We start from the raw sequence: 24,676 nt of genomic DNA, 5'->3' as shown, positions 1-24,676 counted from the left end.
AGCGTCTATACTACGGTGCTCGTAATCGTCGACCGCTATAGCAAGATGGCTTTATTTATCCCTACTACTAAGCAATGTAATATAGTAGAGCTAGCGGATATCTTTATATCTTACGTAGTTTGCAAATACGGCGTGCTAGTAGGCATTGTTAGTAACAGAGGCTCGGTTTTTACTAGCTAATACTAGTCTAACTTCTGCTACGAAGCGTATATAAAGCGTAAGCTAAGTACAGCCTTCTACCCTTAGACGGATAGATAGACTAAGAAAGCCAATTAGACGCTTAAGCAATACCTACGCTGCTACTACGGCACGTAGTAGGACAGCTAGGCGTAATAGCTACCTATAGCTAAATTTACGTGTAATAACAGCGTGTACGCGGGCCTTAAAATAAGCCCTTTCCAAATCCTCTACGGATGGAACCTAGAGCTAGCGACGCGCCCTCTAGGCGACGGCGCTAATGCCTAAGACATCGCTCGGGACGAGCTCTTAGAAGGGAGAATACCGGCCGCTATCGACTTAGCGAAGCGCATGCGTAGCGTATATAAGGAGCTTACTAAGCGATAGCGTGAAGCTAAAGAGCAACAGTTAAAGTACTATAATAAGAACTATAAGCCTATAAGCTTTAATATTAGTAATCTAGTGCTTCTCTCTACGAAGAACCTTAAGCTAGAGGGCAAGAAAAAGATAGGACCTAAATAGCTAGGCCTATACCGCGTAATTAACGTAATCGGGACTTAGGCGTATCGCTTATAGTTACCTACCTTAGCAAGGATCTATAACGTCTTCTACGTTACTCTATTAGAGCTATATTCTAGCCRRAAGAGTAAAGCGTAAGAGGAGCGCATACTACTCGTAGTCGACGAGGATAGGTAGTAGGAGGTTAAAGAGATTCTTAATAAGAGGGTGTAGAAGGGCGAAACGTTTTATTTAGTAAAGTAGCGTAGATAGCTATTAGAATATAACTAGTAGGAACCTAGTGCATATATTAAAGACTACGAAGCTCTCGACAGGTTCGAGGCGTAGGCTCCGCGCATACGTAGAGGCCGCGTAGTAAAAGAGGCTCGGAAGTAGAGCGGAGCAAAATAGAAGAAGAGTAATAAGAATTAAGTAGTTTTATTACGGTCAGACCTAAAGGGGATTACTTTATAGACTGTACTAAAAGATAGGCGTATGCGCTACGCAAGCCTAGAGAACGCGCTAAGCACTCTACTTAAACTTATTCTCCTCCGCCTCGGACTCCTCGAACAGCTCGTTTCTAGTAAGGGCAGCATCGAAGGCATTAGTAGACTACCTATTTATCTCTAACTACTATATAGACGGTTAGTATTACAGACGTATACGAGGAGTAGGCGAGACACTTACGATACGACCGACTTAAGTAATAGCTATAAGATTGTTCGTTAAGCGAGTAAGATTAGGCGCCTCGACTACGCTACTTATACGCCGTATACCCGAGGTAGGCTCGTTAACRCGGATCTAAGCATCTAACTTAACGCTAAAGGTGTTTACCGCCGCCTTATAAGTAGCTTCCTCCTAACTGCCCTTCTACATAGTAGCATCTACTAGATTAAGCTCGTAGGCCGTAGCTATAACGCTATCGTAGCGTAGGCGCATCGCTACCGGCACGGGTTTACACTTRTAATAATTGTTCCTTTAAGGGAAGTTAGCGCTACGTAAGAGAGGAGCAGGCGTCTCGAATAAGCGTTACTTACTTATAGTAGTCGCACTTGCGCTTAAACGAGCTAAAGACGGCGTTATAGCGATAGCTAATACGAAGGTGTGCTAACCGCGTGTAGCGGCGATAGGCCGTAGGCACCTCGACGGCGCGGCGCTTACTCGCCGACGCTTAAGCTAGGGTCGCCGGCGGGTCGGGTGCGCGACGCTTATAGGGAGTGCGTAGCGGCATAATAAAGAGTAGATGTTTAGAAGAGAAATCTATAAGGCAGAAAGAATATTAACAAGAAGTGGTTACTAGGGTAGGTTACTTAGCAAACAACCTACTTAGAGATCTGTAGATATAAGACCCTTGCGGATAGTAGCGGTAACGTATACGCCGCGTAGTAGGGGACTTATTAACCCTCTTATCGAGCAGCGGTTATTAAGGGAATTAAACCCTCGCCCTTCTAGGTACGGCATTTAGCCTACTAGAAGGAGGATAAAGTTCCGAAAGCGGCTACTTCCTATATAGCTAGTTTAACTAGCCGGCTTTTATGTRAATAGCCCGAAGGTTGCTTAGAAAATAGGCACTTTACTATATAGAGCCTACGGACCCCGAGCGCGACGTATGCGACGCGCGCGCGCCTCTATTTCCTAAGACCCCGAACTAAGGCCAGTTCGTATAGGGGGAAGGAGGTAATTATAAGGGCCGTGTAAGAGCCCTTATAATAACAGGATTAATAGAGGTAGCTRGATTAACYAACCTTAGAGAAGGGAGTATAATRTGACCTAACTGCTTAGCGTAGGCTTRGCGTATATATAACTCCTACGTATAGCGTACATTTAACCTATAAGAATTAGTCTCATCTCTAATCGAGTGATTACGGGTGTCTAATACATTGCTACATCTTTACCCTTATAAGAAGACGGTAATGTACGACACTATATAATAGAGTGCTTAGTACGACTGTCGTATGTAGCACTATAACTTAAGATCCTAGCGACGAGCCGCGAGCTACCTAACATACGGGAGTCTTTATTAATACTAGGAGCGGGACCCTTACCTATCGAAACAAATGCCGTAGACGGGGACATTCGTAAGTATATAGCGACGTAGCTATTACGTAACTATCGACTCTCTCGGCTAGATCCGGCGACTTAGGCACTAATCGAAAGCACGATTTCTAAAAAAGCAGATGGAATGTAAGATGTTCGGCTCTTCTATAGCTAACCGTAAGTACTAACGTTCTACTTCTATATAGGTTTCGATAGGCATTCTGTTAAACGTAAGAGCTAAAGAAGCTAAGGTCTATAAGGCTAAGGTTTATAAAGGAGGCTCTATACTCTCTCCCGTCGACCTTAGACGAGACGTACGAGCGGATGCTAGTTGGAATCGATAAAGCACTACGCTTAGATGCCCTCTAACTCCTTCGCTAGCTAGTATATGCTAAATCCCCTCCTAGTCTCGGCGAACTCGTCGATGCTACTATTATCGACTTAGCGGCGGACGGAAGGGTAGAAGTAGACGATCGGCTAGGACTATATAATACGCTAGAGATCCTATCGGATCTTRTCGTAATCGTAGGAGATAGGGAGGACGAAGATAATCTAGAAGATRTCGAAAGTRTAAGAGGAAATAAGCTAGAGTCTAAAGACGATAAGGTCGAGCTTATAAGTTATCGTTAACAGATTAGAGATAACACTAAGGTTAGGCTAGCGCACTTBTCTATAAAGGAGTACCTAGAGTCGAAGCGTATCCTTAAAGGTAATGCTAAGGACTTCTTCTTTAAGAGCTCTAGGGAACAYAAGATACTTAACTAAAGCTATATTACATATATTAYAYACTATAGYAAGAGTAAGGCGAAGYAGTCTACGGAGCAAGATCTCGGGACTTTCCCGTTACTCTAATATACGGYAGGGTCGTAGTTCTACTATTTAGCTCTTTAAYAGATAACACAACCTRCTTACGAGCTAGGCCTACTATRTAAAGAGGACGTAATAYATAACTAGTTAYAAGTGTACTAGCTAGACCGAACATAGGAAGGTCCGTTCGGGGAGCTTAAAAATATCGSATCYAGCCTATACTATACTAGCTTTATTAGATTAGAGTAGACGATAGATAAACTTCTTAAGACCGGGGTAGAGGTTAACGCTTAGGGGGGGTACTACGGTAATGCGCTATAGGCGGTATTATTAGAAGGCCTCGAGAAGGTAGTATAGATACTACTAGGTACGGGTACGTAGGTTAACGCTTAGGGAGGGCGCTACGGTAATACGCTATATACGGCATTATTAGAAGGCTCCGAGAAGGTGGTATAGATGCTACTAGCTACGGGAGCAGAGGTTAACGCTTAGGGAGGGCGCTACGGTAATACGCTATATACGGCATTATTAGAAGGCCACGAGARGGTAGTATAGATGCTACTAGCTACGGGAGTAGAGGTTAACGTTTAGGGAGGGCGCTACCGTAATACGCTATAGGCGGCATTATTTCGAGACTCCGAGAAGRTAGTATAGATGCTACTAGCTACGGGAGCGGAGGTTAACGCTTAGGGAGAGTTCTACGGTAATGCGCTATAGGTGGCATTATTAGAAGGCCTCGAGAAGGTAGTATAGATGCTACTAGCTACGGGAGTAGAGGTTAACGCTTAGGGAGGGTACTACGGTAATACGCTATAGGCGGCATTATTAGAAGGCTACGAGAAGGTAGTATAGATGCTACTAGCTACGGGAGTAGAGGTTAACGCTTAGGGAGGGTACTACGGTAATACGCTACGGGCGGTATTATTTCGAGGCTCCGAGAAGGTAGTATAGATACTACTAGACGCGGGCGTACTCGTTATTAGTGAGGATTAGGATTAACACTAACTAGTATATAAAGGTTAAAGCATACTTTAACATAGGTCTTTTGTCTTATGCCCTTACCTATAGTACATCTCTCGTTACCGCCTATCTATATAGAAAGTAAGACTATATAGGCATTTTTCTAGGTGTAGCTATTCCGCTATACTACTACGCTATAGTATTTACCGATTATAGCATAACGCGAGATAGAGTGGGGTACTATATTATAACGTGCCTTACCGCATCCTAAAACATCCTAAATGCTATTACTAAGGCCTAGCTTCTACCTCCGCGCGGATTAATTTATAGCGTACGTATCTAAAGGCCAAACACCTCGAAAAGTAAGGAGCATCGACCTTAAGAGGTAGGCTCTCGTATTATGTCCCACGATCTAAATATATATTAGCGGTAGTAATAGAGCAAGGGTAAGAACTCGAAGCTGCTTATGCTACTATTAGCGAATCTAATCGCGGCGACACCTAGACCTTAGTAACAGGCTTATTACAGCCGAGTTCTATAGGAAGAAACGGTCGAAGAACACTATTTTAGGGAGCACATCTTATTAAATCATGTAGTGAAGATTTGAACTGCCTTAACTATGAATCTCGTTCGGTGTAGAGGGTTTTTCGACCCGTAGGGAGGGACGTTACCAAAGCTTTTAAGAGGACGAATGACCAATTTATCGTCGTTCACAAAGCAACTCTTGCGTACACTTTTCCAGGCAGCAAAAGTTACGCAACTCTGGCTTAGCAGCCTTCAATAGTGCATAATCGTAAATCTCAGACTTGGAACGGGGATGGAGGTCATCGAATCGGTGTCTGTTGGTCTTGCTCTAGTATCACCGCAGGGTGCCCATGTGTTACGGAGCCTTCCGTCTGAACGTGCTTCTAGGAATGGAATCCGTTTGAGTCCGCCTGATCGAACTGTGTAAGGATGGTATCCTTGGCAGCATCAATGTCCTGGTCGTGTCCTTGTAAGCGGAGCCGATCAGCCTGAGCTTTACGCGCGCCTGACAAATATTCCTGCGATGGTGCCCGCTCCGCCTAGGTTCCGGCATGATCTGCTGAACTGGTTGCGGTCCATTAACTTTCCGAGGTTGCCAAGCCGAGAAGAAGCCACAGACTAGAACCTTCTCCTAAGAAATATAAGTGAGGTCATTTGAGCACTGTTGGGCATTGACTACCGATGCCATTGGTGCCCAAGGACCTTCCCCGCCCCACTCTCGTCCAATAGCTTCCACTTCCATGGGACGGCGTCACTCGTCACCTACGACCTAGTTCGAGAAGCTGAATTGCTTAAATAAATGATAAGCAGGAATTTGTCTCTCTCTCCGCGCAAGTATCGAATCTTGATTACGTTGTTCGTCTCGAGGCCAAGGGGGGAGACAGCACCAGCTGCAAGACACATAACTGTACCACCATATCCTTGCCTGGTCCCGGAGAGAATCACTGCCCTTGGTTAAAGCCATCCTCGCTGGTGCCGTCTCATCGCATTGGTCTTTCATTCGCTTGTAGTTCGCTCGTCGGTCTGTGAACAGATCGTACGGAGGGAAGGCCTCGTCTCTTGCATCGTTATAGACCACTGCGGTAGAAGGCAGACGAAAGTTGGAAAGAGGCACAAAAACCAGTGGTAGAATAGAGAGCCTTGTTCCGCACCTCCGTTGGGGCAAAGACCGGGGGCTCCAACAAAATCCAATTGAATTAAGCTAAAACCGCACACAGTGACATGAAAGTCTCGCCGGTGGACGATTATGAGTGGACAAGTCTTCCTCCCAGGATGGCGGCCCTCAATCTCCACGTTCCCCTCATAATGCTCTTGCTATGATCCCTGTAAAAATCATCGCCGGTCGGCATATTGCTTGGAAAATTAATCATCTCACAAACGCACGGCATTTCCACGCCAGTTTATCCTTGGATATGATTTGAAAAGAGATGAGTGTGTGTTCAAGGGTGCAATCTCGATGCTTGCGTGGTGTTCGTGCTGCCTGGAAAGCGCGTAATGGAAGCCGGCTCGAACGCTGTAGAAGTAGCAACGGGGGTTCACTCGGAAGACCATAAACAGCAGCCAAAAATATCGCAGCCTAGCTGAGTCAAAGAATGAGCAAACCAGATCACAACCCAACTGAGCCAAAAACATAGGCTCGTCATCCGTGCTTTACAGATTTTGACTATCACACAAGATGGTCCCAGACAATCACACAAGATGGTCCTAGACAATCACAAGATTGTTCCGATCTGCACGTACTCACTATTCCACCCCGATTCCTACACCGAACGATACCGAACTGAATCGAGCTGGCTTGTCGCAAGGACTAAATTTTCTAGAGTAAACGTACCGTCGCTCGTCAGCCGTGCAACGAATCCTGACATGGCTCCGATTGCAGAGCGACAAGTTGTGTTCGGCGCTGCTAAATGCCAAGATCAGCATGGCTATGTTGATCGATAATACACAACCATGTGAAGTGGTACCGGGCTTCAGGGCTCGCGATGGACATCATGGCCGCAAGTATGGGTCCCCGACAGCTTGAGATGATCATGATCGTTTATGGATGTAGACTTTGGCTTCTCCGCGCTGTTGAGAATTTTGAGGGTTATCGTCTAGCGTGATGCTTGTAAATGAAACTCAAATTTGCATATTTCCTTCATATCTACTGTTGCGTCGTGAGACCAAGCATGGGTAGCAAAACGAGGTTCGGCACGGTCTCTGCCCGAACGTTACTCAAGAACTCTGCCCGCTGTTCTTGTTCGATGCCATTGAAAAAGGGCGCATGTACGTCGCTTGTGCCGAGAACTTCGTAACGGTCACGCGCGGGGAAGGGCATTCCTGCTGCATAACCTTGCATGGTCAACAGCAAGGCATGACCGTTCCACAGTTTCGATGCAGCCATGACTCACTTGACTTCAGTGTCGGACTTTCTTTATTCGATTTGTTCTCTTGTAGCCTCGTCCCAAATCACCAGACAGACACGCCTAGGACAACCATTACGAAAGCTAAACATGTCAGCATCGGCGCTGGCACTGAACTTCCAGGACCTAGAGGGACGTCAGTGCATAGCAAGCACACAGAAGAGCGCCAGGTGCTTGGGCAAATCTCCGGAAGGATCTCTCAAAAGTGTTGAAAGGCAATTGAGTAAGATTCCTCTGACGGAACCAGAAAGCGTTGTATCAGAATCTACCGTCCGCCTTCTTATCTGCAATGCACATACCGAGGATGCCTTAAATGCTCAGCTGGAGTCCTTGACATCACACTATGGCCCAATACTACTGCAACATGCTAAGGACCATCCATTTGCCCAGGTCGTATCATTTCGTCCTTGTAAAAGAAATGCTAAGACCACATTCGCAAAGAAACTGGAGAGTTCCATCAAAGAGAACCAATTTCCCACTGGCGTTCTGTATGTGTTTACGTGGGATGGTGTACCTGATATGTGCAAGATTGGCTGTGCGAAAAGCGCTTCCGATAAGAGGATCAAACAATGGAAAAGGTGCTATCCTGGGCTGAAGAAGTGTCTCGAGGTTTCCTTCGTATTTCCACAGAGAATGGAGGAACTCATTCATCTGCAGCTGGCTGAAAACAGGTACGAACTGAACTGTGACGTGCAATCATGCAAGTCTAAAGTCCACGACGAATGGTTCAAATGCTTGCCTGACGAGGTGCGTCTTGCCATCAATAGATGGAGGGACGTCATCGAACACAGCTCACTCTACGACTCGGACAAAAGGCAGCTTACTCACAACTGGGATGCGGCGCTGCAATCTCTCTTGAATAGCAACAGCATGCAGCAAACTGCAGCCGAGCTGCTAGAAAGCATGGAAGGATCGGCTGCTKCTTTAGAGCACGGTATGCTAGGAATGTCTCTTGACTCGGCTGCCTAGCCTCTGGTTTTGTCTATTCTAAAGGCTGCTGAACCACGTTGTTTTGGCTCACTAAGTTCCGGAGATGATGTCTTGAATTGTGTGCGGAAACACAATGGCAAGGCAAGAAGAACAGGAAAGGTGATGGGTCGCTCCTTTCGTTGGCATTGACAGAGTCTTAGAATCGAAGAATACTTCTTGTGATGAACAACTTCGGTGCCTATACGGCTGCGGTATGCCAAGTGCGAAAAACTCAAGCTACTTCGCGATGTGCCGGTTGACTGGCACTTACGAGAGCACTGGGAGGTAGGAACGAGCAGCTAGGGCCGAAGCACCATAACGACCGAAACATGTCTTGCTAGTGCACACCTCCTTCTAAGTAGCTGCTCATTGAAAGCGAGCGTGGCGCCTACGTCTCAATCGCCAAGAACATTTAGGGACAAAGCAGCACAAGAATTCGTTATGTTTCGCAAGCCCTAATCTTCTCTTAGAACTCGCTTTCTCGTCTCCATCACCTACACCTCTAGCTCCTCCACCTCCTTCTAACGCCCTTGATTCAGATACGTGGAGGCGAGGTTAGCCGTACTGGACAGCGTGTCTGGATGCTCTCCTCCAAGCACTCGCTTTCTCGTCTCCATTACCTACACAAACAGCTCCTCCACCTCCTCCCATCGCCCGTCATTATATAAACTCATAGCACATTTCCGAGCAAGATCCGTCCTGTCCTCGTCTTGTATAGCAACAGCATATTCCAGGACGTACTTAGCATACGGCAACAATCGTCTCCACTTGCTGGTTTTAAGCAAGGCAAAGGCCAGGAGATAAGTGTGGAGAAGGACATTCTAAGGAACTGTGATTGTGTCCCGCGACCCAGGGACGGACATTGAATACAACGATAGATAGCTGGAGTAAGAGCTTCATTTCTGAGGCCCAATAATGCACGAATTCACCGTGTGAAATTATCAGCACCTTCTCAGAAGCCTTGGCAACAACGTGAGTATTGCTGTATAGCTTAATTGAGTGTGGTTGTGGTGTAATCTCTGTTTTGTATACAAATTAGTATGGTGGATGGAGGGGCTAACAGCTCCGCAACCGACCGGCACAGACTTTTGGTCCTCCGAAAGAAGTGCTAGACATGGCTTCTTGAGCTTGAGCAACAATACACGGTCTGACCACCGAGCTCCGAACACATAATAGAATAGACAGTAGTAACCACATCTTCTGTAGATCACATGCATTTGAGGATCCCGTAAAGCAGTGTTTCCTGGTCGCGAACAAAAGCTGAGTTGGTCCATCAGTTGTAATACACTCTTTCCAGAGTCAACTACCCCATCCCTCGGACTCCCGAAAGTTCCTCTCTTAAATGAAGAAAACATCGCAATGTAGTATTTCGATGCTATATATATGTAAGACATCTTAGAATTTAGGAAATAGCCTATAAACGTATATATACTAAGTAGCATATAGCTCGAGATATACAGAGTGCGTAATACCTCGCCGTCGCTTACCCCAGCCCTAATAAATTAACCCTAATCCGTTTACATATAACCCAAATTTCGCGACGGCGTCGATTACGTAACGCTCGGTTAACGAATGTCTATAATAGTACTATAGATACATAAACGAATATATTTTAATAGATTTATGTCTTTTTAATACCTATATAGCACATCGCCGTTACGTAAACTATATCGATGTTCTAAAAGAAGAAGAAGTTCGGGAGTCGGAGCGATAGCGTAGTTAACTCTAGAAATCGTATACCCCAACCCTAAGGCTAGTTTCGCTCGTTCTTTAGGCCTAACTTGCCTATAACATAGCTATAGCTTAAAGAGAAAGCTTAGAGCTCTAGCAAGCGACAGGTTATACTTAGATACTTATATAACTTATAAGATACGAAGTTTATATCGAAGGAGACGTAAATCCGCGAGATTACACGGCTGAAATTCTAGAGCGATAGCTACGGGCGACATCTCTTACACGAAGTAGCTAAACGAAGAATCAAAGGTATTTAGCGCTAACCTAGCTTACTAGCCTACGAATGTAACTTATATAACGTCTATCCTAGCGTCGCGAGCCACCTAGTATAGCGAGCCGCGACAATAGTCTTCACTTCTTTAACCTACGCCCTATAAGCGTATAGAAGCTTGCGACATATAAAACTATTCTTTAGTAGCCTCGGCCCCTTCTAGCGAAAGCATAACTAGAAATACAAGATATTAATCGGTTAGTCGTTATTAGCGTTAACGCCGCTAATCGGCCCTCCTACGACTCGCCCCTATTTAATCGCGTCTCTAACGCTAATATTCCATCTCGGTAGGTTGGGGTTATTTTTAGGCACATTAGACATGTCTAAGCTCTAGTTAAAGGTCGAGATTAAGCACAAATCCAACTAGTTAAACGAGACACTCCGCGCTATACGCCGTAGTAAGTTCATGTATACGCTAGTCTCGGCTCTCCGCGTAGTACCTATCTACCTACTAGGAGGAGGTATAGACGCTCCCGGAACCGTAGCTAACCCTAACTACGGCGTTACTATCTCCGACTCTAAGGCGCGAGAGGCTGCTAAGGCGGCTACTTTAGAGAGGGAGAGGGCTCGTCTCTTCCTACCTCGAAAGCCTAGTAACACTTAAGAAGACCTTAAGCAGATATTCTTAAACAATAGCGCGGGAGGAATAGTAGCTATAAGCGCTTAAGATGCTAAAATCATTAACGAACTTAACTCCCGTAATCCCGGCGCTAATGTAGTAGTTCACGACGACGACGATAGTACTCTCGGAGGCGGTCCTAGACCTAGTATTAATAACTAGGACATTAGCGATGTAAGAAATATATTACGGAGAGCAAGTACGAGAGGAAAGCGTAGACCTAGAAATAGCGTGGAATTAGAGAGATTCCGGAGTGCTACTACCGCGTAGCTACCTAGCGTACCTACAATTAACGAACCTAGCGAGTTAGATTATATAGAATACGGATACACGCAAGCCTATCCTTAGGTAAGCTCGTAGACTTTCGGGGGTAAAAGTAGGGCGTATTAGCCTACGGGAAGTCCTATAGGAACCCCTAGTGCTAGTATAAATTCGGCGTACTAGCCGACAACGCAAATCCCGACGTAGACTATATAGGGTAGCGGTAGTATCTTTCCGGTGCCTATAAGTCGGTTAGCGGGAAACCCGTATAGAGCTAGTAGTATAGAGCAGGGACAGAATAAGGACGAGGAGAGGGGTGTAAGGCCTTTTACTAGCGTTTAATAAGAATAAAAAGGGTACGACTATAAGATCTATAGGTAGGCGGAATAGTAGACTAACGCTCGAAAAGTTTCGGACTAGAAAAAGTATATAGAAGAACGGCACAGTAATTGCATTAAAGCAGCATTATAGCTGGTTTTTCTAATAGCGTTATATAACGAGTGAACGAAAGTTTCTATTTCTGTGTATAGATTAGATAGTAAGATAGGGTAGAAAATGCCTAGAAGGAGACTTGTATAGAACGGTACTCTTAATCTACGAATAGGACGAAGTAATAGAAGGTAGGAGGTAAGGGAGGGTAGGACCTTAATAAAATATCTGCTCCTCTCGCCGCCGTACTAAACCGGCCACCGAAATTTCGGGCCCGATTTCTTAGCTAGGGGACTAATGTAGGGCTTAGACTTTATAGAGACACCGTAGGTGGGAAAACACGACCTTAGCTAACTAAGTTCGCTTTGCCTTTAACTTATAGAATGAATTATAGGGAAGGAAGTTATATAGACGTAATAGGATCCTAAAACTTTTTAAGGGGTTTGCATATCTTCTTAGGTCTTTAGCTTAAGACTTAAAAAGACTTGCTGTTACTACTACTGCTTAGAGGAAGAATAGTACGGCTCCTCCTTTATTCTATTCCTACTTTATTAACGATACTACTTTTCCCTACCTAAGACACTCTTTTAGCGATATAACTACCTAGCACTATCGCGAAAAATACCACCCCGTAAAACTAAAGACTCCAAATCCTCCGCCGCCGGTACCCTTATAATTACAGCCTAAGAAAGTCGCTTCTACACCGACATAGACGAATCTAACACCCTTAAAGAAATCGTCGTTAAAGACCTAAGCATCTCTATCGGCAACCGCGAACTCTTATTACATACGAATTTCCAACTCTAGCGTAGAAGACATTATATTCTACATAGTAGGAACGGGATTAGGAAGTCTACGCTTTTAAGAGCTATTGCTACGGATTAAATCCCTAGTATACCGCGCGGGGTAAAGGTTTTACTACTTAGACAGACGACTTCTTCGGAGTYAGAAGATAAGATTAAAGGGCTGGAGTTAAATAAACGGAGTGTACTGGATTTTGTAGTAAGGAGTAATAAGCAGCGGGAGATTTTACTATATAAAGCTAAAATTTTAGGGGAGGGGATTAAGAATTCGGGGGATGCGACTACGGGAGTAAGGGCTTATAGAAGGGTTGAATTTAAGAGATTAGAGAGGAAGTTAGAGGCGGTTAGGCAGAGTGCTATTAGGAGGAGTAGAGGGAGAGGGGCGGATRCGAAAAAGGTGTTGTTAAAGATAGAGAAGGAGTTTGAAGTTTTAAAGGAGAGAGTTAGGGCGGAGGTTGTTAGAGCTAAGGAGATAGGGGAGGAGACGTAGAAGGCTACGGAGATAATAGTAGAGATTTAGACGAGTTTAGAGTTAGTAAGTGTTCTTTCGTCTATTTGGACTAGATAACTAAGTCGATGCTAATTATGTTAAGATAGATGCGTCTACTACTAAAGTAAAGGCTCGGTCCGTTCTTATAGGGTTAGGCTTCTCGGAGGAAGCTATTAATTAGCTACGATCGTAGCTTTTAGGTGGATGGCGAACGAGATGTAGTCTCGCCTATGCCCTCTATTAATCTCCTAGTATGTCTATAAAGATTATGCGATTATGGAATCTTGCTAATTTACATAGATCTCCTACTCCTCGACGAGCCGACTAACTTTCTTAATCTCCCTTTATTTATCTAGCTAGAGCGCTACGTCTAAGACCTAACTAATACGACAGTAATAGTTGTTACTTATAACCGCTCTTTTAGCGACTTAGTAGCAGAAGAGCTCCTAGTCCTCCGCAACTAAACCCTCGAACGCTTTAGAGGGAACCTCTCTTCCTACGAAATAGACCGATTAAAGACCTACAAACATATAACTTACCTTAAAGATGCTTAGAACAAACAAAAAAAACACATCTAGTCTACTATCGATAGGAATGTCGTAGCCGCGAAACGTGCTAGAGATAACAAGAAACTTAAACAAGCTGCGTCTCGAAAGAAAAAACTTAACGAACGTATAGGCATATAGGTTTCCGTAAAAGGGACAAGATTTAAGTTAAATCGTAATCGAGCGGGCTACTATGCTAATAGAAATAGAAATGCGATTAACGTCCCTACGTTCGATCCTCTAGTAATAATAGTTATTCCTACGGAACCTTCGGATTTAAGATTTCCTAGTAGTCTTATTAGCTTCGAAAAGGTCAACTTCTCCTATAGTACGGGAAAGAATTAGAAGCACATCTTAAATAACATCGACCTAACGATCTACCTCGGTAATCGTATCGGTATCGTAGGTCTAAATAGTTCGGGAAAATTAACGCTAGTAAGCTTGGCGATAGGTGTTGTTGCTAGGTTAGGGAAGTAGATGCTACCTACGAGCGGAACTATAGCGAGACACACTAGAGCGAAGTTTGCATTGTATTTACAGCAAGCTACTAAGGAGCTTAAGACTCTAGCTACGAGGCGACCGGAGCTTATAGCTTTAAGCTATTTAATAGAGTTTGTAGGACCTAAAATTACGGAGCAAGTAGCTCGTAGACTTCTCTCGGGCGTAGGCTTGTCTAGCAAGATTGCTTCGGATGTTCCTATCGCTCTGCTTTCCGGCGGACAAAGAGTACGGCTAGCTCTGGCGAAAATTCTATCGGATCCTCCACATCTTCTTATCCTAGATGAGGTCACAACACATCTGGACACCGATACGATTCAAGCGCTAGTTATAGCGTTGAAGACTTACGAGGGGGCGATCTTRGTCGTCACTTACGATCGGTTTTTCATAAGATGCGTGGTTAAGGGAGAATCTATGAGGGCTCTGGCTACGGCTTCGAGACCTGAGGATAAGGAGAGTGATGAGGATAGTAGGAGYGATGAGGATGATAATGAAGCGACGAAGAGGACGAGGATTGTGTATAGATTGAGTAAAGGGAAGTTGAGTGTGTTGAAGAGGGGAATGGAAGGGTATGAGGAGATTGCTGCGAGGAGTGCGGCGAAGATGGGCAAGGCGTAATCGTAGTCGATGTAGTATTCGATTCGGAGGAATAAGCTGAAGGGAAAGATATGGCATCTATTCATAACAAGCTTCCCAACAAATGAATATGACTTTGATTAGAAATTTCCATCTTGCAGATCAGTGAGAGAACCATGCAGCGATCTTGATACACCAGTCTCTTCGTCTTATCCCCTCAAGATGAGATGAATAGTCGATTCATTCCAAATCCTGTAGTCCGCCAGAGTTTGAACATCCTTGAGCTGTGTTCCAGCAAAGACTAAACGCATCTGATGTATTGGAATCCCCTCCTTCTCACGAACAAGCTCTTTAAGATCTTGAATAGTCGCAGTGCTACTAATGGGTATCGTCAAAGTAACTCCATTGAGCATCTTGACAAAGACCTTGAAATTTGCGGTATTGCTCGAGTCTCCACGTAGTCTGAGAACCAAATGCAGGACATTGTTCTTATGCGTAACTCTGTAGTGTTCGAGAGACATGGCATCTTCAAGTTGCTTTCCATTGAAGATTAAACGCTGCTGGTTTGGTGGGATGCCTTCTTTTTCATGCAGTAGGGTCTTGACGTGTTGGATCAGGTCAGAGGATTTCACCTCAAAGTGGATGGACTTTCCAGTGAGGGTCTTGACAACGATTGGCATGGTATCTTCTCCGCTAGGGAAAAACTGGAAAGATGAATAGTCATTTTGAGTGGGCTTTGTCCTGTTGATCTTGGCATCAGGAGCAGGCGTTGTCGTGTTGATCGTGGTTGGTGGCTGCCGAGCTCCGTTGATCCGCCGCCGAAAGAAACCAAGCAACCCTCGATCTGCTTCCGCGTTTTCTCTGGAAGAAGACGTGGCCTTGGATTTAGAGGATTTGGGAAGGCTTGGGGCCATGGCAGAATGTTTATATTGGGGGGACTCGGGGGCCATGGCATGATTGTTATATTGGGACATTCTCAAAGCATGGAAGGTCTCGTTCTGAACATCCGGGCTGCTTTGCGTCTGTCCAGCCTCCAAAGTTGTGCCAGTGGTATGGTTATCACCAGCTGGAGACTCTTCCTGAGACCCCGCAGAGTCATGAGGGCGGCGTCCTGCATGCGGGTAAGGGGTCCTTTGCCAGCGCTCCCATTCATAATCGACATCTGGCCTATCATTCTCCGTGTGGGTTGTCTTCCCTAGACCATCGATCCCAGGTGCATGAACGTGTTGTCCATTGTCATGACCTGCCTCTTGGTCCCTCGCCTCAAGATTCTTCAGCAGTTTGAGACTTTTCGGTAGTGCTGCACGCTTCTCTTCGATGTCTCTCTTCAAGTTTGCCTCAACTGCGCTAAGCTTGACCTCTTCCTTCTGCTGTTCTTCTTCGGCAGCACCCTCTGCTTCTGCGTAGTTTCGACGAGCTTTGGCGACACCAGTTGAGCGTTCACCAGCCTTCCTCCCTTCGATTACTCCCATCCTCTCCTCTCGCTCCAATAGTTCTGCCCTGTGCTTAGCAGTCTCTCGCCGCACTTTGCGTTCAAGCTCTTTAATATTTGCTTCCTCTCGAAGCAGCTGTTCGTCTTTGGCTCGGCGAAGAGCTTTGAAATCCTCAGAATCAACAACGATACGATTCAGTCTCAGGCGAATTACCCCCCTGCCCCGAGCCGTTTGATACATTTCAGTGAAAGTCTCTGGTCGACCATCGTCAAGTTGTTCAAAGTCTCCGGATGATTCCGAGAACCATTCCAAAGAGATTTGATCATCAATTCCGAGAGCCTTTCGCAACTGTTTAGCTATTTAGCTGATACTTCTATAAGCGTCCTCGAGGTTTATTACGCTCACCTTCGCGTTCAGCGTGTGTGTGGACAGATCTCTCAGCGGTAATTCAAGATTCCGCGCCCGTCTATCAACGCTGACTTTCAATGCTATAAGCTTTTCCGATGGGACTTCCCCTTCGGTATTTACGTCGTGATCCGAATTTGCATTGGCTTCGTGTTGTATTGCGGTGGCCAGTGCATTTGGGTCAGAGTGGTAGTCCTTTTGCAGACCGGAGTCGTGCAGCGAGGACTCCGACTTGCTTGTAGACACGGCGGATCTAGGACGCTGCGCAGTAGTGGAGCGCTGGCCGAGCTCGCTTTGATCTGTTGACCACTGAGCAGAAGGCATGAGTGTCCCGGTACTGTTCGAAGCCACACCAGTCGGGCGAACAGTCGCAGGGCTGTGCAATTGGTGCACAACGGTTTCGGATTGTGTGCCGCGATGGTTGCTGGTAAGACTCTCAAAAGTGTTCTTCTTTCTCACAAATTCTGTCGTCAGATCAGACTGATCGGTCTGATCCAACCAGCGATGCTTCAGACATTCAGCAACACTCGGTCGAGTGCTTGGGTCTCGCTGCAGCGACGCTTGAACAAACGAGAGCGCATCGTAGCCCGGATTCTTAGCCATCATGGTCTGGCTGGGGAACATCTTATCGACGCCAACGGCAAATCTCAAGATGTCTTTGAAGTTCATGTTGGGCATGCCTACAAGCATGAGATAAGCAATCATTCCAACTCCCCAAATGTCCACAGCATTCGTATATGTAGAAGTTTGATCAGAGAGTATCACTTCCGGCGCTGCGAAATGCTGTGTCCCCATTGCCGTACGCAGTGATGTGATGCCTTCTTCCGTACGCTTGCTGATACCAAAGTCAGCAACTTTGATCCACCAGTTTGGCCCTGGAGCCTGTATCAATATGTTGCCCGGTTTCAGATCTCGATGCGTAAAGTGCCTCTCATGCATGTACTCAAGTGCTTCCAAGATCTGTGTCGTAATCGCTCGCGCTTCGGTCTCCATCAGGGGAGTTTCGAGGTACTGCTGTAAGTCGCCATGTGGTAGAAACTCCATGGTCAGATAGATGTGCTCTTCCGTGGCATACCAACCAAAACATTGCACAAAGCTGTCTCTGTACTTGMCGAGCGAGAAAAGTGCAAGGGCGTTGAGTTCATGGTGATAGTTTCCGCTTCGTGCCTTTTGGAGCTTCTTGACTGCACGAACGTGGCCGACAGTAGAACCACTAATGCAATTTTCCAGGTAGACGGAACCAAAGCCGCCATCTTTGATCCATCGACCTCGCCTCCACTGTTCACTGGTCGATGCTCCCCATCTACTGTGACCACCTCTTCTGCGAATTATGGTCACTTCTGAGTCGTCCGCTTTGATCTCTGCGTGTAATTGAAGCGCTAGCGCAACGTCGGACAAGTGCGCCATGGAGAGTGGCTAATCGATGCCATGAGACCGGTATCTCGTTGCTGCCCTCGCCGAATGGATGTTCTGGACGGTAGAAGAACTATTCCTTCGTCGTGGGTTGGCATGACTGGGAAAAGATTCCACATCGGCAAATGGGGGTGTGGGAACCATGATACTTAAATTAGCCCTGCATTCAGCCGCACGCAAGAGCAGCTCCTCCCGCATGAGCCCCGCAATAATCTGGGCTGTCGACAAGAACACCCAGTCAGCTCTCTATGATACTTTTTGAGCCTAGCAGGCTGTCTCTCTGTTGATAGTTACGTTCTCGAGGCACAGAATGGAAGCTGTTGGCCTTGCCCTTGCTATTGTTGCCACCATTGACATAGCTCTCAAGTAAGAGCAAATCATCTTCAAGGGTTTTTCAATATCTGCTTACGCAGTTCGCGCAAGCCATGGCCACGCTCTCGTTGAGCTATGCCGCTCTTTCAAGCACGCCGACGAGGAGATAGAGCATCGTGTAATACTGGTTGAAAGCTCGACGTTTCGCACCAACAGCCAGCTCCAGCTGATCAAGCAGATGCAAGATGATTTGGACGATGATTTCAAAGCCATGTAAGTGTCCCAAGGAAGTTTTTGAAAAGTTCAGGCTGATGCTAAGATCCTTTGCTTCCAGGCAGATAGGCTTGTACAACGTCTTCATCGCCAAGCTGAAAAACGTAGTTGGGCGACTCGAGAGACTCCTCGAGAAGAACGTCGACGAACATGGCTCCTCGAAATTTGTAGTCAAACGAGGGAAATACATCTTTGTCAAGCAGTACCTCGACTCTGCCATCGATGAAATGGAGCGCTGGCAGACCAGGTTTGATCCTACCTGGAAACTGATAACTTTGAAGTTACAATCTCCTGCGGTAGACATGTTATTGAGAGACGTTGATGAGGGAATGAGTAAAGACGAGTCTGCAGCTTCATCCGTGAAGGCTACAAGAGCTCTAAGAGGAGTTGTCAAAGACGGTGTAAGCTCAGGTGTAAGAAGTCCAGCAGCGCAAGGTTCTCAGACACACGCTGATATGTCCTCAGGTGAGTGTATTGCTACCTGCGCGTCAGTTGGAAGGCATGGGGGTGCAGCGCATACCATTCTCGAAAGCAAGTATGTACAGCAATTTGAAGCGACGCTACGTGGTCGACAGCATCGATCTCGGTCTCGAGCACGTTGGAAAGAGCCGGAGCAAGGCTCTGGTGAAGAATGTCAGAGATCTTGCGGAGAAGTTACAATTTGTGGAGTCAACTCGAATAGGCATGCTCCAGTGCAAAGGCTTTGTCGTGCGGGAAGAAGGCGGCTTTTGGATCATCTTCCGACAACCACCGGGTACTGACAAAGWTCGATCGCCTAGAAGTCTTCGCGGGATGTTGATTTCCGCTACTGAGCATAGTCTGACTGAGCGCATGAATATCGCTAAACAGCTTGCCAGAGCTGTGAGCTACGTTCATTCTCTCGGCTTCGTCCACAAAAACATACGACCTGAGACCATCATTGGCTTCTGGACTAAAGGGTTGAAAGGCAGCCTCGAGTCGGTGTTCTTGACTGGCTTCAGCCAGTTCCGAGCAGAGCAGAACTCCACAGGAATGCTGGGAGATGCCGATTGGGAGCGGAACCTTTACCGTCATCCAGAGCGTCAAGGCAYGCATCCGGAAGAAAAGTACGTGATGCAGCACGACATTTATAGTCTTGGCGTGTGTCTTCTCGAGCTTGGACTGTGGACCTCGTTCGCGGAGTATGATCCTGAGGGAATTGCAAACAGAGGAGAGCAGCTGGCATTGGCGATCAAAGCCAGCGATCCCAAGGATGCCGAGGATTCGAAGAAGATGCTCGTCGCCTTGGCCAAGAGGCAACTGCCTTCCAAAATGGGCGACCGATACTGCAGTATTGTTGTCAATTGCCTAACGTGCCTGGATCATGACAATGGCGACTTTGCAGACGAATCTCAATTCCATGACGAAGCAGGCATCCAGCTGGGTGTGAGATACATGGAGAAGGTGAGTGGTCGGTACCATCTGTTGGAAACAGTCCAAATTGCTCATCTTCACGCAGATCATGCTGGCATTGGAGGATATCGAGATCTGATTGATTTCTGGCTTGTGGTGCGGGGAGAGGTGGGATGCAGACGCGAATGCATCGACGGGGAGCGAAATTGTTGTTGGCGTTTTGACAAGGTTGGTCTGTGTGTCGGATTTGAGTTATTTCACGACAGGGTTAGGGTTGGGGTAGCTCATCGTAGTTGTTGACGGAGCCTTGACTTGTCCAGGTTCACGATAATGATGTTCAATTGAGTGAGTGACTTTTATAGGCGACTGACTGATTATTCAAAGGCCTATACACAGTTACACGCGCTATGGAGCATAATGTGAAAAGAAAGGCTATTGGACTATACAGGAGCTACAGTCGATACCGCAAAAGACATCTACATCGTCCCAACACAAGCTCACAAAGTCACGGTCGTGAAGCTATTCATCAAATTTAGAACACTATGCATTCGAGACCCTATCCTTGGAGCATCGTCACAACGATTGAGTATGCTTCCTTTTGAGCCTTCTCCGCTACCGAATCAGGCTTCGGAGAAACATCAAATGCGTGGCTACACTTCTCAAACTTGCGGTAAGTGAGACTCAAGTTACTCTCTGTTTGCAACCTCTCAACAAATCTTTCGACTTCCGGCATGAGACTGTCTGCCCCTGCAGTGAAGATCGCGATCTCGTTTGGCAATCTATCCAGCGCTGCGAATGCAGGTGAGATACGGTGATCGTTCTTGTCAAGATTCGCATCTTGTAAGTAGCAGGCTTGCAGGAGATCGAGCAGCTTAGGAGGAACCAGAGGACCTATGTCGGGATCCGGACTAGCTCGAGATGAAGGCACGATGGTGAGATCAATTGGAGGGTAGAATAAGATAATCTTGGAGAATGTCTTGGCAGGGAACACGGTCGATGCAAGGCTTGCAAGAACTGATCAGACCAGCCAGATTGCCCCCGTCACAATCCCCAGCTTCTTTCTTCTTTTGGATGGACATGGCGTAGGAGAGAAAGCAAATATCGCGGAGACCGAAATCCGTCTCGAGCGTTGATTCGAAGAGGTGGGGTACTGCGTATAGAATGCTGCGGCCATCTCGAACCAGCGCGGTCGCAAACTTGACTCGGGCGAATGCTTTCAAGTCGGCAGCTTGGTATTTTTCGGCGACGGCGTAGACCATGGAGTGCATTTCGAGCAGAGATTCGTCGTTCTCGGTGGGGTTCTTTTCAATCTCGAGGTTGTATTCAAAGCCGTAGAAATACTGCAGCATAGCGTCCACGACCTCGGGCGGATCTTCCTACGATTTGTTAGTGACCTCTTTGAATTGCACTCAGGACTCGACGGTGTGTACCTTGAGATTCATTCTACCCTGTTCAGCCTCGGTGTACTTGCTCAGGAAGCAAGTCTTGAAATGTACAGAGTGACAAGACAGTACTGCCCGATGGACCTGCCAGGTTTTGTCGCCACACACGATCGTGAAATCGGAAAAGTCTCCGCTATGGRGCAGACTAGAGATGAAGAGTCGGTACGAGAATATTCAGGGAGTCTGGTGATTGCTCTTGACATCAATCAAAATGGATATGCCGATATGAGTAACAAATATCGAAACGAGGGGGATGCTTACGACCTAGCATTGGCCTTGAAATTGACCGCTTCCGTCGCCATGCTGAGCGAAGCGCGGATATGCAAGGCGTTCAAGCTTATTTGGAGAAGGAAGTCGTGTGTAGCTCAGACTTTGAGAGAGCGGGAGTGTGGTTTAATCCACGACGCTCGGTCTTGGCGTTCACAAGCGAAATGCCGGTGAATGCCTTTCCCTTTCCCGCGCAAGCTGGCGGCTTGACACAAAATCCACTGTCGGCCATGTCTTGAAATGTCTAAGCATCAACCCCTCCGCTCCGGAGGATGGCGACAGGTATACATGTTCGTGATGGAGATCTCGGCGCTCTGATACATTCTTGCTCCTTGTAGTCATTAAAATATAGTTGGGTTCGGAAAGCTGAAAAGCAAAAGTGGAGCGCATCCAAACGATGGTCAAGGTCAATATAATACCCAGACTCGTGCAACAAAGATATCACAGAAAGACTGACTTTCACGATCTAGAGTAGCTCTCACCCTTTGTCATCTGGTCCAGAGAATAAGCTGGGACATTCCTCGCCCGAGCAGGACCAACAACCTTTGAACCTGTGAGCAAGCAGAATAGAAGTGCTCCCTGGATTATTCAGGCCAGACGAAGGAGATTATTGGCCCAATTTGGAGACCCTTCGTGTCGAAGGCATACCCGATACAACTCATCTGGGCTTCAAGTTTCTTTTTACTCTTAGTCTTGATCCCGATACCGACACCAACTATCGCTGTCCCTCTTTTCTGGAGGACGTCTATTCGAGCTTAGGTCATGCAGCACGCAGAATGCCTCGTGTAAGATCGATCGTTGTGTCATTCAGCTATGGGGAAAAGAGATTGTTCTTGCAGACACGGGATGATCGTCGAGTTCTTTAACACTCCGCGGATATCAATAAGGAGAACGATCTCTCCCCCAAAGTCTGACAGCGTGAAAAGCTCGTAAGGTAAACAAGTACCAGGACGGCGATCCAGAGGATGGTTGGTCGCCCTACAGAGAAGCCATATGGAATTCCTGGCCGTCCGAATAATTGCAGAACCTGCGATATGCGTCGCAACTACACTTTACGACAGCGCGCGTACGTTGATTTGAAGATATGGATGTCCATCTACCCAATGTTCCAGTCAAAGCTACAGCTTACATATCTAGCTATCTCGCCATGCTGAAATGAGTATATGCATGCCCAAGCCATCTGCACACTGCCGTCACGATCTACCWACACCCTGCACACGGGAGAGCACAAATTCTACCCGGCCCACATACTCAGTATGTATGGGCCACGAAAATCGGTTTTCCGAATATCAAATCCATCGACTTCTCATGCCACGAAGTAATAGCAATGATGGCAATCGCAGACACAAGTCGAACCAACATAGATTCACCGCAGAGGCACACTAGTTTGTTATAATGCTGTTTCCGTTGATACTACGATATCTTTGCGTGGCCTTTCGCAGAGGAACTTATCCAGGTACATTAGTTAGCCTTAGCAACTCCCCTTCGCGGTGGACCTCACGCAGGTATCGTACCAATGAGATTGCTTCCACATTCCCGATAATAAATGAGCCTAGCGGGATATCTTACTGAACATTACGCATAGTAAGCACATTTCTCCGTAGATACTACGAAGAAGTTCGTTCCTATTAAGCGCTAGCGCCACTAGAACGCCAGCATTAATACCTGCCCCAGCTAGTTTCGTCGGTCCGCGGGGAAGTTAGAGGGCCCTACTACTAATATTAGTACTACAGCGTACTCTAGCATCCCTAAATTAAGTCCAATCCACTCTAATTTAGTCCTATATCGTTCCTACTATGTCGGTAAGTAGTCCGTATAAAAGGTATTGTTTTTAACTATTCTAACTACGCGTAGGAGCCTCGTAAGGCTACTAGCCGGTAGTTAGAGACCTACCTCTATAACTAGCTCCGAGTAGCTTTCGAAACTACTAACCGTAGTAACCGTGCTATTAGACGTACGTACGGTATTACCTATTATAAGATAGTTGGCCGTATAAGGCTTAGTTTCGAGTTGTTTAGACAGCCGTATCCTCTACCTACTATACGTAGAGGTAGGCTACCGCGCCTTATACGAGATAAAGAGTAGGGCTTCCTTCGGTATATCTAGTCGTAGCCGGATGCCTACGCGGATAAGATAGCGTAGTAGATATTCGACAACACTAGCTACGTATATAGCGACCGCGGCGTATACGCCTTACTATCGCGGTTATAATAGACTCGAAAGGTTGCTCGGCGGATTACTAGAGAGCGCGATAAGCGACTACGGTCGTATTAGCGCGCGAAGGCCATCGGATAGAAGCGTAATAACCTAGTATTTATCGACGAGTTAGCGTATAATAAGCGGAATAGATAYAGGTAGGTTGTTAGTGTCGCTATAAGGTTACGAGAGTTACGAARGTTAGTGTTTTAGCTTAACTAACAACACACTTAGGAAGTACTCTTAGTTACTAATTAGCTATCTAGYAGACACTCGGTTACTAACTAAACGCTCTAAACGGTAGTTACTAGTTCTAGCATTTATAATRCGAGGTTACTTAGACGGTCTATTATTAAAGTAAGGAGCGATTACCGTAGAGGATATACTAAACTAGCTAATCTAATAGGTCCTTCTACAACTAGCTACTAGCATAATTGTTATTATAGATAATACATTAATCCACCGCTCTAAAGCTGTCGAACAGGCCGTTTAAGAGGCTAGCTATATACTCGAGATGCTACTACCTTACTCTCCGGACTTTAATCTAATAGAGCAGTTATTTAATATCCTTAAGTTGTAGATAAAGCGACACCGAAACGAAGTAGCGGCGTATGCTAATTTCGAGGACTTCCTTATCTACGCTATATAGGAACAAGAGTTCGAAATAATACCGTAGAAGCACTTCGAAAAGAGTAGTTATTACCTATAGCTTACTATTAGAGCTCGTCTCTATATGTACATTTATCGCAGTTAATATTAGCTAGTCGCATTATATATACGTAGGAAGCTCCGTATCCTCTAGAGTATTAATCCTTTCCTTAAGTCCATCTAATCGTAGTAATATTAGTAATATTGCCCTTATTACCTGCTCTAGAGTCTCTTAAATTATAGCAAGTTGTTTGTCCTTAAAGATAGTCGCGAGTTCCTTATATATTAGTAGTGTAGGGAACGGTAAGGACGTAG

At 46.1% G+C, this 24,676-nt stretch overlaps 7 protein-coding genes, besides 2 other annotated features; 5 read left to right on the top strand and 2 right to left on the bottom strand.

The window, feature by feature from the left end:
- Nucleotides 1-6,702: 6,702 nt before the first annotated feature.
- RCC_03435 (uncharacterized protein) lies at nt 6,703-7,027 on the top strand (the record flags this gene model as incomplete). XM_023768724.1 has 2 exons in its annotated part: nt 6,703-6,825; nt 6,884-7,027. The coding sequence occupies 2 exons, from the start codon at nt 6,703-6,705 to the stop codon at nt 7,025-7,027; spliced, it is 267 nt and encodes an 88-aa protein (XP_023624492.1).
- A 358-nt stretch (nt 7,028-7,385) lies between these two features.
- RCC_03434 (uncharacterized protein) lies at nt 7,386-8,375 on the top strand (the record flags this gene model as incomplete). The annotated part of the gene is made up of 1 exon (XM_023768723.1): nt 7,386-8,375. One exon carries the CDS (start codon nt 7,386-7,388, stop codon nt 8,373-8,375), a length of 990 nt encoding a protein of 329 aa, XP_023624491.1.
- A 2,411-nt stretch (nt 8,376-10,786) lies between these two features.
- Nucleotides 10,787-10,984, top strand: RCC_03433 (uncharacterized protein; the record flags this gene model as incomplete). The annotated part of the gene is made up of 1 exon (XM_023768722.1): nt 10,787-10,984. The coding sequence occupies one exon, from the start codon at nt 10,787-10,789 to the stop codon at nt 10,982-10,984; it is 198 nt and encodes a 65-aa protein (XP_023624490.1).
- A 3,020-nt stretch (nt 10,985-14,004) lies between these two features.
- On the top strand, nt 14,005-14,643 carry RCC_03432 (uncharacterized protein; the record flags this gene model as incomplete). The annotated part of the gene is made up of 1 exon (XM_023768721.1): nt 14,005-14,643. The coding sequence occupies one exon, from the start codon at nt 14,005-14,007 to the stop codon at nt 14,641-14,643; it is 639 nt and encodes a 212-aa protein (XP_023624489.1).
- A 167-nt stretch (nt 14,644-14,810) lies between these two features.
- On the bottom strand, nt 14,811-17,846 carry RCC_03431 (uncharacterized protein; the record flags this gene model as incomplete). XM_023768720.1 has 2 exons in its annotated part: nt 14,811-16,373; nt 16,440-17,846. The coding sequence occupies 2 exons, from the start codon at nt 17,844-17,846 to the stop codon at nt 14,811-14,813; spliced, it is 2,970 nt and encodes a 989-aa protein (XP_023624488.1).
- Nucleotides 17,847-18,162: 316 nt separating this feature from the next.
- RCC_03430 (uncharacterized protein) lies at nt 18,163-19,947 on the top strand (the record flags this gene model as incomplete). XM_023768719.1 has 5 exons in its annotated part: nt 18,163-18,218; nt 18,276-18,437; nt 18,499-18,838; nt 18,903-19,859; nt 19,915-19,947. 5 exons carry the CDS (start codon nt 18,163-18,165, stop codon nt 19,945-19,947), a joined length of 1,548 nt encoding a protein of 515 aa, XP_023624487.1.
- A 799-nt stretch (nt 19,948-20,746) lies between these two features.
- Nucleotides 20,747-21,552, bottom strand: RCC_03429 (uncharacterized protein; the record flags this gene model as incomplete). XM_023768718.1 has 3 exons in its annotated part: nt 20,747-21,184; nt 21,239-21,383; nt 21,512-21,552. The coding sequence occupies 3 exons, from the start codon at nt 21,550-21,552 to the stop codon at nt 20,747-20,749; spliced, it is 624 nt and encodes a 207-aa protein (XP_023624486.1).
- Nucleotides 21,553-22,930: 1,378 nt separating this feature from the next.
- Nucleotides 22,931-22,964: a sequence feature (Short protein (RCC_03428, CZT17594.1) was converted to a misc_feature.).
- A 67-nt stretch (nt 22,965-23,031) lies between these two features.
- Nucleotides 23,032-23,051: a sequence feature (Short protein (RCC_03428, CZT17594.1) was converted to a misc_feature.).
- Between the last annotated feature and the right edge of the window lie 1,625 nt (nt 23,052-24,676).

The sequence above is a fragment of the Ramularia collo-cygni genome, assembly GCF_900074925.1.
Source record: "Ramularia collo-cygni strain URUG2 genome assembly, contig: RCC_scaffold04, whole genome shotgun sequence".
Lineage (NCBI taxonomy): Eukaryota > Fungi > Ascomycota > Dothideomycetes > Mycosphaerellales > Mycosphaerellaceae > Ramularia > Ramularia collo-cygni.
The sequence above is the reverse complement of the archived record's forward strand: the minus strand, read 5'-3'. Positions and strand labels throughout refer to the sequence as shown.